This window comes from Chiloscyllium punctatum, chromosome 25 (genome assembly GCF_047496795.1).
Source record: "Chiloscyllium punctatum isolate Juve2018m chromosome 25, sChiPun1.3, whole genome shotgun sequence".
Taxonomy (NCBI): domain Eukaryota; kingdom Metazoa; phylum Chordata; class Chondrichthyes; order Orectolobiformes; family Hemiscylliidae; genus Chiloscyllium; species Chiloscyllium punctatum.
The window spans coordinates 31,603,944-31,622,396 of NC_092763.1; the positions used below are offsets into that span (position 1 = coordinate 31,603,944).

Genomic DNA, 18,453 nt, shown 5'->3' on the forward strand with positions numbered 1-18,453 from the left:
TCTGCAGTCTTTGTGGTGTAGATATACAGGTAAGGGATTTCAGGATTGAAAAATCCTCATTAAACTGGGAAGCCTGAGTTAAATGTTGAATTCAACATGAAATCATTGACAGAACACAGAATTAAGTGAAGGCAAGGAATATTGAATTAAGAGAGATGCTAAAGATAAAGAGAAGTAAAACAAAATCAAAAGTATCCAACACTGATTAAAATTTGTAATAATGACTTTCACTCTTGTTAAAGTAAATTATCGGTGCTAAAGAGGTTATTTGGGATCACTAAAGATTTATCACACTGTTTAAAAGAAACACTTTCAATTGAATGGACAAACTATATCCTTTTCTGGCATGTTTTACATGTATCTGGTGGACAAATTTGCAACTTCATTGCCTAAATCTCCTGATTGGCATTGGAACAGTTCAAGCTGACACTAATTATAGGAAAGAAACACACTCACCTGCCAGGATCTCTTCAGGCCAGACCTTCAGTGCGAGCTGCTTTCCGAAATCTCCATTACAGAAACTGGATAGGTCATGATGCAATGCAGAAGGTGTCAAGTCATGCTCCTTTTTATGGTTGTATTTTGGTGCATAAAGTTTAAACATCCCAAAACTTCTAATTGTGTTACTTTGGGCGAATCTGCACTATTACTAGCCTTTTATTAGTGTAAATGGCTAGGGTAGGTCGGGCAACAGGGTAGAGTTCCAGTTAGGTCTGGTGGTATGGTCGCACCTGGTTAGGGTGGCAATTTGATGGCTGAGTGAGTAGGATGGTGAAGTCAGGTCAGGGGCAGTCGGGGGTTTTAGGGTAATTGGAGTGTTCTAGGGAAATGTGTCATGGGATCCAGTTGAAGGAGTGAGTGGTGCAGTGATTCTTAGTTAGAACTCTTTTTTTATAATCTGTCTAACATTTCATGGGGAACTGTCCAGATATGTTAGAAATCTGGGAAGACTATGACTTTAATTCTGAGTTGGCTGACTGCAGGATAGTTGGCATTGGAAGTTTAAAAGACCTAAGCAATACCTATAATTGTGTTGTGATATCTAATATGGATCTCAGTATGTAACTAGGGGTCCATCGAGTCTCCAATTTATGCCCTATTTGGAGACTGGAATATCTGAATGCACAAGTTTAAATGCTGGTGTTCTCTGAGATCCTGGTGTAGAGAAGTTTTTTGTAGTTGATGAGACACACCGTTGATTATCTTTTCTAAATCTCCTGTAGAAAGCATCATGCTGGAATTACTGTTTAGTAACTGAAATTGTGCTTGAAAAGCCTACAAAAGATCTATGTGTAACCATTCTGGCTTAAACTGATGAAAAGTTTTCTTTCATTATATAAATCTTCTGTTTTGCAATGTCTCAACTGAAATAAATGTGCAGTGCCTGTTTAATACAATCTGGAATCTGAAATTAAGTTGGTGTTCTTTGAGCCTATTTGGAAATACCTGCTGTAATTACAATTGTTATTCATATGTAGTTTCAGATTGATTAAGGAAACATATTCTAATATTTTTACAGCCAATTTATTCAATGTCATGGTGAAAGAGTTAGCCTGATAATCCAATGGTACAATATCATCTTGGATCAAATTGTTTCTGACAATATAGTTGGTTGTGAATTTAGAATGCTTGCAAACTCCTTGTTTATCGTAGAATAGAATCATAGAATGGTTAAATATAGAAGGAGACAATTCAGGCCATTGGATCTATATGTCGGCTTTCTTCAAGAGCAGCTCAGTTAGTCCCACACCCCCCACCTTGTCTTGTGAAATATTTTGATTCAATGTTCTTTTGAAAGATATGATTCAATTTGCATCCACCATTGTCTCAGGCAGTACATTCCAGACTCGCTGGATAAAGTGCTTCTTCGCACTGCCTTCAGTTATTTTACCAATAGCCTTAACGTTTTTGTGTTTTAAAGTTTGGTAGAAGATTTGTAGCTCGGGTGCTCGTTGTTGTGGTTCTGTTCGCCGAGCTGGGAATTTGTCTTGCAAACGTTTCATCCCCTGTCTAGGTGACATCCTCAGTGCTTGGGAGCCTCCTGTGAAGCACTTCTGTGCTGTTTCCTCCGGCATTTATAGTGGCCTGTCTCTGCCGCTTCCGGTTGTCAGTTCGAGCTGTCCACTGTAGTGGCCGGTATATTGGGTCCAGGTCGATGTGTTTGTTGATAGAGTCTGTGGATGAGTGCCATGCCTCTAGGAATTCCCTGGCTGTTCTCTGTTTGGCTTGCCCTATAATGGTAGTGTTGTCCCAGTCGAATTCATGTTGCTTGTCGTCTGTGTGTGTGGCTACTAAGGATAGCTAGTTTGTGTTTTCTTGTTCTTTAACTTTCAGCCAATGGGAAGAATTCTATCAATCTACTCCTTTAAAGTAAATATTAAACAGTTCAGTCACTGTAACAATAGTCAAAAAGCCAACGCAAACTTATCGACTTATCAAATTAAATGAAACCGGGGAATACGATGCACTCCAGAAAACAAACACAACTTCTCTAATCTATCATTGTCATTGAAGTTCCTGATCCATGGAAACATTATCATAAATCTTTCCTGCATCCTCTCTAAAGTCTTCATATTTTTCCCAAAGTATGGTGTCCAAAATTGGTTACTCAAAGAAACCGGTAAATATTGATATGAACTTTTTAATCAACGTGTTACAATACACCTCCTGGATAGATGGAATTTGAATGCAGACCCAGGACAAGGAACATAAACACCATGCCACAAGTCCTGTCTTCATAGCATTGAAGATTATGCAACAGGTCATCAGATAATGATCTTCCCCTTGAAAAACTATTAAGCAAAAAACAAACAATATGACAGATGTGAGGAAAGGCATGGAATATAAAAGGTGTGCTGATTAACCATAAATGAGCTCTGGATTGACATTGAATCACAATCTGATGTGGGTGGCAACCAGGACTTTAGGTCTCCTGCAGCATTTGACGAAACCATAACATGATGAATTTGCCATGATTATTTGTACGATTTGTCAATATTTTCTTGAAATCTTACAGAGAAAGAGTAAATGCAATCTTTGAAATTTGTCTATCCTAGCCAATCAATTCCAATCTTGGACATAGTTCAAGAAAGCATGGGCTTCAAGTAAAGTATCAATTGTTCATATTCTCCAGAGTGAAGAGTATTCAGCAACTGAAAATCTTGCTTTACTCATTTCAATACTTCTCCTTACTGCTTAATTGAATAAGTTGACTAGTTGTTTGCTTGTGGCCTGGTCTTCAATGCAAGAAGTGCTTTTCTGTAGAGATCTAAAATGGATTTAAGAAGGTAGAAAATTAGATAAATCTAAAGTATCTGTTCTGAAACCTTCTGTATTTTTCATTTAATTAGCAGCTAAAATATAAAGTGTTTCACTGTATACTTGTTTAGAAATAACTATGAATAGTTTCTTTTCTGACAATCTATTCCCTCGGCTATATCCCTGACTCTGCCTCTGCTTCTGCCGCTGAAACTCCTATCCATGTCATTGTTGCCTTTAGGTTTGGCTATTGCAATGGCCTCCTGGTTGGCAATCTATCATCCTTGTTCTATAACATTAGCTGATTCAAGTTCTGCTGCCTGTTTCTTGCACCAGATATGTTCTGATTTACAGTGGTTCACAGTTAACCAAGCCTTGTTTTCAAGATTGTTATGTTTGTTTTTATGTTTCCCCATGGTCTGAGCCTTTCCTATTTCTATCTCTTCTGCCCAATCCTGCTCCCCTGTCCCCCCTCCACCCCCATAACCTTCCAAAATATCTTCCTCTTCTAATTCCAGCCTTTTGAGCATCCGTCATTTTAATCATTCCACCATTGTGTCTCCAGCTGCCCTAAGCCATAAGTTCTGAAACTCCCTCCATACACTCCTCTGCTTCTCTATATTGCTTTCTTCTTTCAAAATGCTCCTTAAAATTACATATCCTAGCTTGGTGTCAAATTTTTAAAAACTTCCCTTTGCCTTGGGTTGTTCTATAACACTGGATACTTTATTTAAGTTCAAGTTCTTGAAGATTCCTGCTCATACATCAGTTATTTAAATCAAATTACTAGAAAGCTCAGCATGTGCTACACTCTTACCCAGAGGTGCTGTTAAGTCCACATTTCTGGAAAAACTGTCTTCAATGTCTGCTGAATTAATTTTATTCTTGCTTTTTTTTAGTTTTTTCCTTGTGTGTCTCTTTTCATCTAAAGAATTTGTTTTAAAAAGAGATAAAATCATGAAATTTAACCATGGCTTTAAATCCAAACTGTAAAAAACCTTGCAGTTCAAGATTTTCAAAGACTGTCAGGTGTCATCACACTAATTAGATCACATCATCTATTAGAACCTAATTTACTTTACAACACAGTTGCCTCTCTGTTGCCTTGACACTGGCACATAATTCAGTGGCAGTATAAACAAATCTCCTTTATTATAAATGGGTTACAAATCTCTAGTGGAACTCAGAATAAATTATGGGATTTATTCAAATGGACATTGAATTAACTCATGCTATTAAATTAGAAGTATGAAGACATGTAATGTTTACATAAGTTCTCATTAATTGTCCTCATCCACATGCTACATTGTAATTAACAGGGCACAAATGGCAAGTAGGAATCTTTATTTGAAAAGCATACATTTTTCTTTCTAGAGTTTTACAGCATTAAGGTTGGTATAGACATGACTTCAAGTTTGGAAAGAGGATGTTGAACAGGAAACCTTAAATGACAGTGAGATTGATCACTGTAACATGCATCAGAAATATACTGCCGGTTGCTTGCTTCTAGCACTGCTAGTGCATCTGACCAATCACTGATCATTTTAATGATTTATTACTTTTATATAATGTTTTAAAATATTGGAAATACATATGAAAAATGTGTAATCAGTTAAAAATTGGCACTGAATCAAAGGAGGAAATATTTGACCAAGTGGCTAAAAGCTTGGACAAAGTAGTGTGTTTAAGGAGGATCTTATTGAGTTAGAAGAAATTGAAGACAGTTTCAGAGAGAGAATTATTGACCTTAGGAATTTGACATCTTAACATATGCTGCCAATGGTAAACTGAAGGGCTGGGTAGGGTATACGAGAGGTCAAGAGTTTGATGAAGCACAGAGTTATTGGACATTTATAGGGATGGACTATTTTATAAAGATAGAGAGGGCCAAGGTCATGGAGGGCTTTGAACACATATAAGCATGTTAAAATCAGTGCATTGATGGACCAGGACCCAAGTCCTGGTGGACTGAGACCTAGTGTAGATCAAGGGGCACATAGGTGACTAGTGATTGGGACATAACAGGTAAACAATGGATTTTGGATTTAGTCAAATTTATGAAAGATGAAAAGTGGGAGGTCAGGCAGGAAAGCCTTGGAACAGTTGAATATAGAAGTAGCAAAAGTGTGGATGAGGGTTTCAGCAGCAAATAAGCTGAAGTGGGGATAGAGTCAAGCAATGTTATAAACTGGAAGTGACTTTGATTACATCATGTTAATTATATTTCTAAGGAAAGGAAGTGAAACTAAAGAAATTCAATTTAGGTAAGTTGATATCAAATGTGATGTCTTTGTTCAAGAAAAGGACAAAATATAACCCAGGAAACCACAGCTTGATATCATCAGTGGGCAAACTGAGTGAGACCATAATATGGGATCAGATAAATATAAACCTAGAGAAAAGTAAGTTAATTCTGGACTGTCAAAATAGCTTTGTCACAGACAGGTCATGTCTGACAAATTTAATTGAGTTCTTTGATGAGGTGACATAGGCAGTTGGTGAAGGTAATGCTGTGGGTGTTGCATATTTGAACCTTCGGAAAGCATTTGATATGATAGATGGCAGATTGGTTAGAAAATTATAAATAGGTTTTGGTTAAAAGATAGGAAACAGAGGGTAGGTGTAGATGACATTTCTCAGACTGAAGCCAAGGTGAAAATGGAGTTCTGCAGAGAATGGTGTTGAGACTCTTTTTCAGATTTATGTAAACAATTTGGGGGTGGATGTTGAAGGCAAAGTCTCTAAATTTGCAGATGGTACTAAGCTGGGGAGAATGGTGAATTGTGAGGATGACTCTGAGCAATTTCAAAGAGACTTTGATAAGTTGGCCTTTGGGCAGACATCTGGTGAGGTAATGGATTTTAGTAGAAGATACATGGACAGATGATACAGACTCAATGGTCAAACTTGACAGGAGAACATGAACAGAGGGACCATAAGACCATAAGGTATGTGCAGAATTGGGCCATTTAGCCCATCAAATCTGCTCCATGGAACCTCTGGATTCAAGTGACCTTATTGAGGTGTTCAAAATTATAAACAATTTCTGTAGGGTAAAGAAAGATATTCTGTTTCCACTAGTTTGTCTGCCAGTAACAATTTCAAGATTGTCAGCAAGAGAGATGGGAGAGTTTTTAGGACTTGGAATGTGTTGCCTGGGATTGTGGTGGAGAATTCCATAGGAGGTTTCAAAGCAGAGTTGGGTATCTATTTGAAAATTAAGAATTTAGAGAGGTCTTTTTGGAGCTGGTACAGACATGATGGGCTGAATGGCTTTCCTTTGTACTGTAAAATTCTATGATTCTGGTAGATATATCAAATTGATACAAATGAGGACATCCTCTGTCATGCAACAACTTTGCTGAGGAGACCCATTGTAAAAATGTGACATCTTACAGCCTCTCTATGGATTGGACACAGAATCACCATGCAAAGCATACCTGACAATGTGTTTGAAATATGTCAACACCAATGGGTAGCACTTTTGTCTGGTCTGACATTCAGAGCAATTCCATTGAGTACTACATTGTTCAAGCTGTTGACCTTCAGACGGCAATTAAAACATGGAATCGATCTTCAAATAAAAAGTTACAACATAGAAAATTGAGGGCTTTGCAGAAAATGCTTCCATAAACTCGAGTGAGTCAGCAGTGAGTAGAAAGAACATAGGATCAAAGTGTTAAAGATCCCATGGTAGTATTTTGAAAAAGAACAGTGAATTATATTTGTATCAAAAAGGTTCTTTCCTTAAACAACACCTGGAAAGCGGATTAACTGGTCATTCATTTCACTGCTTGTGGGATCTTGCTGTATAAAATGCCTTGCTCTCTATTTGCCTACCGAACATTCTGTTCAAACACTTTTGAGCGGCATAGTCAGATTTTATACAAGCATAAGTCTATCTAACTGATTATGTTATTGACCCCTGATTTCCAACTGACTAATCTGCAGTCTGTTCTGGACAATTTCAAAACAGCAAACCATTTCTATGTCCATTCTAATACATAAAATCTCTCAGAGTCAAGTTTCTCTCAGTTTGATTGAATTTCATGAAATTTTAATGTAATGAATCGATTGCCATTGCATTGCAGAAGGAAACTTGCATTGTTTTGTAAAAGATATTTTTCACGAGATTTCAGCTGTGCAGAGAACTGTTATTGTTATACCTGTGGCTGGTTCTGTGTTCACAGAACCTGGCATCAATGTGTTCTTCTCCGCTGGTTGAAAATTGTCCAGCTGTGGGATATTTCCATCACCTCTCTCATTCCTCCCATTGTCAGATACAAGTGCACTGTCAACCATATCTGAAGGGGAATTCTTCCCATCAGGCAGCCTCCTAGTTCCAGGCAAAGTCAGATTGCCTCCACCAACCCTCAACTTTTTCTTTTTCTTCCTAGTAACAAATGCGTTTTTGATTTTTTCTTCATCCTATTATAATAAAAATGGAGAAAACTTTGAGTTACAACTTCACAGAATGATGCACATTTATTCTGGCCACAGCAGTGCAAAATGTCTCTCTGTGTGTACAACTGAGTGCTGAGAATGGCTGGCTACGTCATGCGCTGAATTGATCATTTGGCGGTTTGGTTAGAAAGAAAATCACCACAACATTAAATTAAGAAGTGGAATGGCAAGGATTGATTAGGGATAGGATTTAGATCAGAGTGGTGCTGGAAAAGCACAGCAGGTCAGGCAGCATCAGAGGAGCAGGGAAATTGACGTTTTGGCCAAAAGTGCTTCAGCAGGAATGATGGGATTAGGGAGAGTCAACATGGCTTTGTGCATAGGAAATCATGTCCCACAAACTTGATTGAGTTTTTTGAAGAAGCAACAAAGAGAATTGATGAGGGCAGAGCATTAGACGTGATGAATATGGACTTCAGTAAGGCGTTCGACAAAATTCCCCATGGGAGACTGGTTAGCAAGGTTAGATCTCATGGACTACAGGGAGAACTAGCCATTTGGATATAGAACTGGCTCAAAGGTAGAAGACAGAGGGTGGTGGTGGAAGGTTGTTTTTCAGACTGGAAACCTGTGACCAGTGGAGTGCCACAAGGCTTGGTGCTAGGTCCTCTACGTTTCGTCATTTGTATAAATGATTTGGATGTGAGCATAAGAGGTACAGTTAGTAAGTTTGCAGATGACACCAAAATTGGAGGTGTAGTGGACAGCGAAGAAGGTACCCTTAAATTACAATGGGATCTTGATCAGATGGGCTAGGGGCTGCATTTTGGGAAAGCAAATATTATCAGGACTTATACATTTAATGCTGAACAAAGAGACCTCAGAGTGCAGATTCACAGCTCCTTGAAAGTAGAGTTGCAGGTAGATAGGATAGTGAAGAAGGTGTTTGGTATGCTTTTCTTTATTGGTCAGAGTATTGAATATAGGAGTTGGGAGGTCATGTTGTGGCTGCATAGGGCATTGGTTTGGCCACTGTTGGAATATTGCGTGCAATTCTGGTATTCTTCCTATTGGAAAGATTTTGTGAAACTTGAAAGGGTTCAGAAAAAACTTACAAGGATGTTGCCAGGGTTGGAGGATTTGAGCTATAGGGAGAGGTTGAGTAGGCTGGGGCTGTTTTCCCTGGAGCGTCAGAGGTTGAGGGATGACCTTATAGAGGTTTATAAAATCATGAGGGACATGGATAGGATAAATAGACAAAGTCGTTTCCCTGTGGTGGGGTGGGGTTGAAGGACTAGAGGGCATAGGTTTAGGGTGAGAGGAGAATGATATAAAAGGGACTTAAGGGGCAACTTTTTAATGCAGAAGGTGGTACGTGTATGGAATGAGCTGCCAGAGGAAGTGGTGGAGGCTGGTACAATTACAACATTTAAAAGGCATCTGAACGGGTATATGAATAGGAAGGGTTTGGAGGGATATGGGCCGGGTGCTGGGAGGCAGGACTAGATTATGTTGGGATATCTGGTCGGCATGGACAAGTTGGAGTGAAGGGTCTGTTTCTGTGCTGTACATCTCTATGACTCCCTGACTCTAACAAAACTAAAGCTGCAGCCCGAATGTACTGCAGCATCTTCAGCATGATACAGCAATACTGCATTGGGCATCACATTTTGACTGATACCTGCTTCAAATAGACATGAGCCAGGTGAGGTCAACATTTCTAGACTGTAAATTTGTTATTGCTGGGAAGGCCAGCAGTCCCTATTCATTCAAAAAAAGTAAATTAAAGCTTTTTGCTTTTTTTCTTTGTTTCTCTTGTTGTTCACATACAATTGAACTCTTTGAACTGTTTGAACTATTTGTTTCCAACATGAATATTCCCATATTGAACAATGGTAAAATGTCATGCTACACTGGATTCCTTCAGCTAGGGTTCTTCTGTGAAGGATGGGCTGTCTCTCTAGCTTCTTTCTTGCAGATGCAGTTACAATGACAGTCGATGAGACAGATGATAACTTACAAGGTGAAAGTGAGTACTGCAGATACTGAAGATTAGAGTCAAGAGTGTGGTGCTGGAAAGGCACAGCAGGTCAGGCAGCATCCGAGGAGTTGGAAAATTGACGTTTTGGGCAAAAGTCCAACTTACAGTGACAACACATTTATAATTGTGAGCTTGTAGTTCTGATGAAGCATAACCTGTGCCTCCTATCTGTCCTCAGAAGCTACTCTTTTTTGTTTCCCTGCCACTATGTGTACTATTTGCTGGCTGGCAGAGGGTAACCTTGTGTACAGTCAGGCTTTAAATATGGCACTGGCACTGGAAATAGAATGTCTGACTCCTGATAAGTACATGACAGGATGATTGTGGTGTTCAATAAATAGTTTCTAAGGATTGATAACAGGCATTTGTGAAATTCTTGGACAATAGATAGTTTACAGACAAGTAGAACTGTATATCCTGTTTCACTGGACCCAAAATATTGATTCTGCTTTTTCTCCACAGATGCTGCCTGTCCTGCTGAGCTTTTCCAGCAATTTCTGATTTTGTTTTTGAATTCTCATGTCATTAATTAATGCAAACAGTTTTGGCAGACTTCTAGAAATATTTGTTTGTTATTTTATTTATTTGTTTATTTATTTGTTAAAGACTGGGATTATTTTCTCAGAACATTCAATGAATCAATAACTAAAGACAAATGAGTGAGAAAGAGCAAAATCAAGCAGTACCATCTCCAGGAAACCTCAAAAAAATCACACTGCCTCCTGCCAAAACCCAATCAGTTGTTTCTTGATAGACCAATTCAACATTCAGCCAGTGACTAGGCCTCAGCATAGCAACAACTCAGTGCTAATTAATCTACATTGATCTTAGATTAGTAATTAACTTCCATTATCTTTCGAGGCCAATTTCAAACAGAAAAAATATGTTGTTGTTCTCTTTCCTTTCTAAGTAAGCTGTTGTTCTAAATTCAAATCTTAACTTCAACTCACAGTTACAAACCAAAAAATGAGAAGGATGAAATAATAATTGTACAGTGTCTAGAAGAGAAACATTTTTATTCAGGGAATGGATGGGAATGCTCTTTGGAGAGTTGGTGTGGACTTGTTGGGCTGAATGGGTTGTTTCCACACTGTAGGGATTCCATGGATTCTATAGTGAATGGTCAGAATCTGGAACCTTTCATCCCAAAGGAATAGTTTAAGGGAATACTACAGATGCATTCACAGATAAATCAGACAAACACATGAAGGAGAAAGGAATAGAAAATAATGCTGATAGCTATAATGATTATAACAAGGCCAGCCAACTGGACTTCATAGAATTTAAGCTCCATGATTGGTCCAGATTAGCAGTCCCAATCAGCCCAACTACAATAGCATTAAAGGATGAAGAGTGAGAGGAGGCTTCTGTGAAGCCTCAGTGATAATGTAGACTATAAACCTTTTTGTGCCAGGTAGGGAGTCTAGAAAGTCTGCTTTCTCTCTTCGTCTACACAGTTGAGGTAGGTGTTTTCAAAGGTTCTCCTTGCCCTACATCCAAAATCACAACTTTTTCTAATTTCCCTTTTATCTCGATACATGTCCTTTCTGAGTTCAAGCTGACTACAAGAACCAACTCCTAATCTCTCAACTTTACTCCCATAGAATTATTGTTCACCATAATTCTTTCATGGCTCACATGTTAACTCACGCTGTTGATAATTTCCTCCCTTGCGATTGCTCCCCTCTCCATCAAAATGGGCATCACCACTCCTCCACAGAGAGGGAACCATTGAATTACCTAGATACTTGTGAGCAAATAATTCATCAGAGCTTTTTTTTCCCCATCACACACCTTGGCCAATCAGCACTATTTTGTTTTGTCATATAAATTGTTGTGACTGTGTTTGTCCTGATGAATACAAAATTGAATGCTTCTGCAATATCTCTTTTCAGGAAAATTAAAGTTCTGTACCACCAGGTGATTGATTCTGTTCTTAGATTCATGCAAACTGGATAATGATTACATTAAAATAACACAAAGTAATTGTACATAAGCATATTAATTAACATTCTATTAACATGCAGTACATCAATTGGTTGTTAAACTATTTTTATTTTCATACCTGAGCATTGATGCCATTATTTATACGATTTGAAGGGTTGATCTTTGTGTGAGGTGTGACATCAAAGTCTTTCAAATGCTGTCGCTTTTGCTTCCCCAGTCCAACTCTAGTCCGTCTTTTCCTGTCAAGTAGAAGAAACAGTGCTTATTGGATATTCTGCAGAATTCTTTTTAAAGTTAGCAGCATAACCCATGTTGAGCACTTTCCTGAATTAGATATTCTGTTAACGTGTCATGAATTAGATTTCATATTAATATGTTTTGAATTCAGCACTATGTTAAGGTGTCCTTAATTAGAGATCATGTTAAGGTATCCTAATTTCCACCATGTTAAGGTCTAATGCAAAATTTCAATACATAATTAAACCGATGGACGAATGATAAAAACCACACAATGGGCAGTCACTTCTTTTGTTTTTTTTATGTTTTTATGCCAAGGGCACATAAAACAATCTAGTTCTTGCACTTCTTTTACTTTTAGAAGACTATTCGGGCTTTTTTATAATGAAAATTATTTTTTTTATTTGGATCCCTCATTAGTTTGATTCATGACCGTCTACCAGGAGAACTGATCATATGTGACAGTATGTGCTGGGGCTGTGTCTGGTTGAAGGGTGTGGAACTGGGTCTACCCCTATCAGGCACAAATCGCCTGCTGATCATCAATATGACATTAACATGGCAAGGTCAGAAGACTGGAGAACAGCCAATGTTGCTCCTTTGTTTAAGATGGGCAACAAGGATAATCCAGGAAATTATAAGCCAGTGAGCCTTACACTAGTGGTAGGGAAATTATTAGAGAAGATTGTTAGGGGCAGGATTTATTTGCATTTGGAAAAGAATGACTTTATTACGGATAGTCAGCATGACTTTCTGAGGGGGGAGGCCTTGTCTCATAAATTTAATTGATTTTTATGTGGAAGTGACAAAGATGATTGACGTGGGTAGGCAGTAGATGTTGTCTACATGGACCTTGCTAAAGTATTTTCAAAAGTTCCTCATGATAGGCAGGTCCAGAAGATTTAGTCAGATGGGATCCATGTCGAATGTCCAATGTCGAAAGCCCCACAATGTAGAGGGAAGACATTCACAAGTATCCTAACAGCTGTGCTGTCACCTGTAGTACAGAGACTTAAAAATCAAGGGACAGCTCTGTTTGTCAATACAGTGCGACAGTGACTACTAAACTCACCAATATCACAGTTTTAATGATTCTCCTATTTCACTTCCCAATACTGATTGGTTTTTCAGTGATCCTGACTTGTTTTAAAATCCTGGTCTGCTTCCCAGTGGTCCTGGTCTCCTACATATTCCTCCTGCTCAGCTTCACAGTCATTCTGACCTAAGAATTGCTACTCAAACCTTCAAACACTTTCTTTCAAACTTTCCCCACTACAATGGTGGAATTTTGTGGGATTTTGTAGAACAGTCATCCAGACTTCTGATAACAGGTCTAATACCACTATGCTACCATTCCCTTCCAAACAGTGTGTTTAAACAACTTGCCAGATAAGCTGCTATTAATGCTACCGAAGCGTCAATTAATTGTTGTCACTCCTTTCAATTTTTTTCAATAGATCTCCTGGTGAGAGCTCACAAGAGAGCATTTTTTTGAATTAGAAGCAGATTCTTAACTGTCAGCAAAGGACTGAGATACCTTAAAAATATCAAAATGGACAAATTACACTCATTACTGGTCATTAATGTAATGCAGGACAGATGCTGTTATTCATCCTAACATATTATTTATTTGGGCTTAATAAATATTTTCTTAACAGTTCATTTTACAACTGACCATGAGATGCAGTTGTCTTTTGTCCAGGAGAAAAAAACACTGCTCATAAAGCTCTGACTGTTTGTTTATCTTGCCCACGTTGCATCAACGGCATTTAGGATTTATTCTCAGGAGTACCTTGCATGAATTCCTTTGCTTTGTTACTATTTAATATATCTTTCAAAACCTTCACAAAACTTAATTCTTTCAACAGCATTTAAACCTTGTCGAGACTGGAAATTTTTCTCAAGAAAGGAACCCTGACAAAAATTAAGTTGTTGACAGGAAACATGAAGTCACAATATTCCATGGTTTAAAACATGATTTTTTTTAAATTAAAGAAGAGTCACGATAAATACGTACTCATTATAACCTTAAGTAATGTCCTGCATTTTAAATGATAGAACCAACAGAAATTAAACATGAATTAATAGTCCAATTATGGAACATTATAAATTATAATTTGCATGTTAAGTGGCTGATATAACCAGGCCATTTCTTGGGAACTGGCTCTGCATTCCACTCATTCTGGATTAGTGGTGCTGGAAGAGCACAGCAGTTCAGGCAGCATCCGAGGAGCTGCCTGAACTGCTGTGCTCTTCCAGCACCACTAATCCAGAATTTGGTTTCCAGCATCTGCAGTCATTGTTTTAACCTGCATTCCACTCAGCCAATGTATCATCAATCTAAGTCATAAAATTCTTCAAACTCTGTCCTCCTCATAAAGAATGTCAGCTCCTCTGCCTCTAAGACTTAGCATATTCCCCAAATGTTAGAAGAACACAGCCAATTAGAATTCCATGGGCAGACCCTTCACTAAAATGGTACGCATCTGCAAAGCTGCCTCAACTCAGCTTATGCCAGTCTGGATGATCCACCACTCTTACCTCCAAGTAACAGAAACAGCTGCAGTAATTATATATTTGCCTATTCTAATGCTTCTGGATCTTTGGTAGTCTTGTGATGATGCCACTCCTTTAACAAGGTTGTGTTGTCCTTTGCTTTTTTCAGAAGTGTTGTATAAGGCAAAGTTGCTGAGATGTCTGGTTTGGATGGAATTTAGGACCAATTTGATCTGCTAACAAATACTGCCTCAGGCAAAAGGCTTTGAAGTTTATAAAAATACTTGTACAATGAAAAGGGAGTGGACCGTTCTCCCAGCTCAACTTTTCTCTGGTCTGGTTTGGTTTTAGCAAGCAATCCATTTTTAGGCTGCTGGTCAAAGAAACAGCTACATGGAACAGGTGTTCCATGCTGAATCTCCTTAACTATCGCTCTCGCTGTCTCTCTCTCTCTCTCAATCTCTCCTCTAAGACCCTGTGTTTGATTTTACCTCTTTTGCCAAGGGGTGTTTATTGGGACTGTTGCAGGAATTTAGAACAGCATCATTAGGTTGGGATAATCTGTTGGGTTTTTCAATAGGTTAAGTTATTCTACATTCTGTTCTCTTTTGTTTCTGTTTCATTCAGTAATCTTGCAATTAAATTCTGTTTTGTTTAAGACTAAGTGATTGGGCCAGGTGCATCATTCCTGGAATATCCACTTTACACCTGCTTAAAACAACAGGAAAGTTAGGGTCCAGGCTACTTTCTTGAAATGTTGTGAGGGGTCTGGCCTGTCCATAACAGATTGGAGCTTGTCCGCTTGTTCTAAGGTTCCGATTTGGAATTAGGTTATTAGACTTGAAGGCTGCAAATGGTAGGTGTTAGTGTTTTTTGTTCTGGGTGTTGTTTTGGTTGGTTTATACAGTGCTTGGGAAAGCAATAGCTCTTTCAGTCACTTAAGAGTTTTCTGGGGGTAGAAGATGTGACTTTGGGGGCTTTATAAAAGGTGAACAAGGAAAAGCTGCTGGAATTGTCAGACAAGCTGGAGTTGGAGCTGCCTCCAAGAAAGAAATGAAACTGCTTGAATTACGATTAAAAGCAGAGAAAAGAGAAGAAGAACGACTTGCAATAGCAGAACAAAAAGAAAAAGAGAGACCTTTTTAAACCATATACCTGTGAAGGTAGAGTTTACTTACATAGGCCAGGAGCAGCAGGAAAGAGGTTACTATATTAAGAGATGCATGATCCTCTCAATCTTTGATGTTGAAAAATGAGGAGATATATACCTCAGAAGGACTTTTGCCAGAAAAGGTACGAGTAACGGGAATTCACGGTGGCACTCAGTTATGTACAGTGAGGTTAGAGTGTCTGGTGAAGAGTGGAGAAGTCGTGGTAGGAGTACTGGACAAATTCTCAGCTCCAGGAAAAAAACTTGTCCTTGCTAAATATATAGCTGGTTCACAGGTAGGAGTGCTGCCTCCAGTGGTTGAAAAGCCAGTGAACGCTGAACTATTGTAGGACACATATCCTGGGATTGTTCCTGACTGTGTGACAACGAGGTCACAGAGTCACCAATGGAAACAGGAGAGATCAAAAAGTACAGATAAGAAAGTTGAAGTGAAATTAGTCGAGACCCTGTTTGATCAGATCATTGAGACAAACCAGGAGCAGATAGATGACAAAGCAGACATCTTTATTTCAGAGAAATTAACTGAATTACAGCAAAAACAGGAGAAACTAAACCAATTGCATAAAAAAACAGACAGAAGAAGAATTTAGATGTATCCTGGTGTGATACTATCTTAAAACTGATGTCTTAATGATGAAATGGAGACCATCACATATTCAGGCAGATAAAAAATAGGAAGAAGTTCATCAAGTCTTATTGCCAGATGGTTATGGAAAGGAGGTGGTAGAGGTGGCACATGAACTACCAGTAGCGGGTCACTTAAGAGTGAGAAAAACTCAAGCTAAAATACAAAAACATTTTTACTGGCCTGGACTGCACAAGGATGTAGTTGAATTTTGCCAGACATGTCATACATGTCAGTTGGAAAAGCACAGGCAGGAATAAAACCCGCACCTTTAATACCTATTCCTGCATTTAGAGTCATAGAGTCATAGAGATGTACAGCATGGAAACAGACCCTTCGGTCCAACCCGTCCATGCCGACCAGATATCCCAACCCAATCTAGTCCCACCTGCCAGTACCCGGCCCATATCCCTCCAAACCCTTCCTATTCATATACCCATCCAAATGCCTCTTAAATGTTGCAATTGTACCAGCCTCCACCACATCCTCTGGCAGCTCATTCCATACACGTACCACCCTCTGCGTGAAAAGGTAGCCCCTTAGGTCTCTTTTATATCTTTCCCCTCTCACCCTAAACCTATGACCTCTAGTTCTGGACTCCCCGACCCCAGGGAAAAGACTTTGCCTATTTCTCCTATCCATGCCCCTCATAATTTTGTAAACCTCTATAAGGTCACCCCTCAGCCTCCAACGCTCCAGGGAAAATAGCCCCAGCCTGTTCAGCCTCTCCCTATAGCTCAGATCCTCCAACCCTGGCAACATCCTTGTAAATCTTTTTTGAACCCTTTCAAGTTTCACAAAATCTTTCCGATAGGAAGGATACCAGAATTGCACGCAATATTCCAACAGTGGCCTAACCAATGCCCTATGCAGCCACAACATGACCTCCCAACTCCTATATTCAATACTCTGACCAATAAAGGAAAGCATACCAAATGCCTTCTTCACTATCCTATCTACCTGTGACTCCACTTTCAAAGAGCTATGAACCTGCACCCCAAGGTCTCTTTGTTCAGCAACACTCCCTTACCATTAAGTGTATAAGTCCTGCTAAGATTTGCTTTCCCAAATGCAGCACCTTGCATTTATCTGAATTAAACTCCATCTGCCACTTCTCAGCCCATTGGCCCATCTGGTCCAGATCCTTTTGTAATTTGAGGTAATCCTCTTCGCTGTCCACTACACCTCCAATTTTGGTGTCATCTGCAAACTTACTAACTGTACCTCTTATGTTCGCATCCAAATCATTTATGTAAATGACAAAAAGTAGAGGGCCCAGCGCCGAACCTTGTGGCACTCCACTGGTCACAGGCGTCCAGTCTGAAAAACAACCCTCCTCCACCACCCTCTGTCTTCTACCTTTGAGCCAGTTCTGTATCCATATGGCTAGTTCTCCCTGTATTCCATGAGATCTAACCTTGCTAATCAGTCTACCTTGGGGAATCTTGTCGAACGCCTTACTGAAGTCCATATAGATCACATCATCTGCTCTGCCCTCAACAATCTTTGTTACTTCTTCAAAAAACTCAATTAAGTTTGTGAGACAAGATTTCCCATGCATAAAGCCATGTTGACTATCCCACATCAGTCCTTGCCTTTCCAAATACATGTACATCCTGTACCTCAAGATTCCCTCCAACAACTTGCTCACCACAGAGGTCAGGCTCACTGGTCTATAGTTCCCTGGCTTGTCTTTACCGCCCTTCTTGAACAGTGGCACCACATTTGCCAATCTCCAGTCTTCTGGCACCTCACCTGTGACTATCGATGATACAAATATCTCAGGAAGAGGCCCAGCAATCACTTCTCTAGCTTCCCACAGAGTTCTCAGGTACACCTGATCAGGTCCTGGGGATTTATCCACTTTTAACCATTTCAAGACATCCAGCACTTCCTCCTCTGTAATCTGGACATTTTGCAAGATGTCACCATCTATTCCCCTACAGTCTATATCTTCAATATCCTTTTTCACAGTAAATATTGATGCAAAATATTCATTTAGTATCTCCCCCATTTTCTGTGGCTCCACACAAAGGCCGCCTTGCTGATCTTTGAGGGGCCCTATTCTCTCCCTAGTTACCTTTTTGTCCTTAAAATATTTGTAAAAACCCTTTGGATTCTCCTTAATTTGATTTCCCAAAGCTATCTCATGTCCCCGTTTTGCCCTCCTGATTTCCCTCTTAAGTATACTCCTACTTTCTTTATACTCATCTAAGGATTCACTCGATCTATCCTGTCTATACCCGACATATGCTTCCTTCTTTTTCTTAATTG

General features: G+C 39.2%; 1 protein-coding gene across 2 annotated transcripts in view; it reads right to left on the reverse strand.

The window, feature by feature from the left end:
* Positions 1-1,527: 1,527 nt before the first annotated feature.
* LOC140495802 (ADP-ribosylation factor-like protein 13B) overlaps positions 1,528-18,453 on the reverse strand; it is a 189,163-nt gene continuing 172,237 nt past the window's right edge. For both annotated transcript variants that reach the window (XM_072594935.1, XM_072594934.1), the window contains 4 exons: positions 11,769-11,889; positions 7,425-7,686; positions 4,076-4,183; positions 1,528-3,268 (listed from right to left, as the gene is read on the reverse strand). In XM_072594935.1, the coding sequence (XP_072451036.1) occupies positions 3,213-3,268; positions 4,076-4,183; positions 7,425-7,686; positions 11,769-11,889 (547 nt within the window). In that variant the 3' untranslated portion in view covers positions 1,528-3,212. The remainder of the gene's footprint in view (positions 3,269-4,075; positions 4,184-7,424; positions 7,687-11,768; positions 11,890-18,453) is intronic.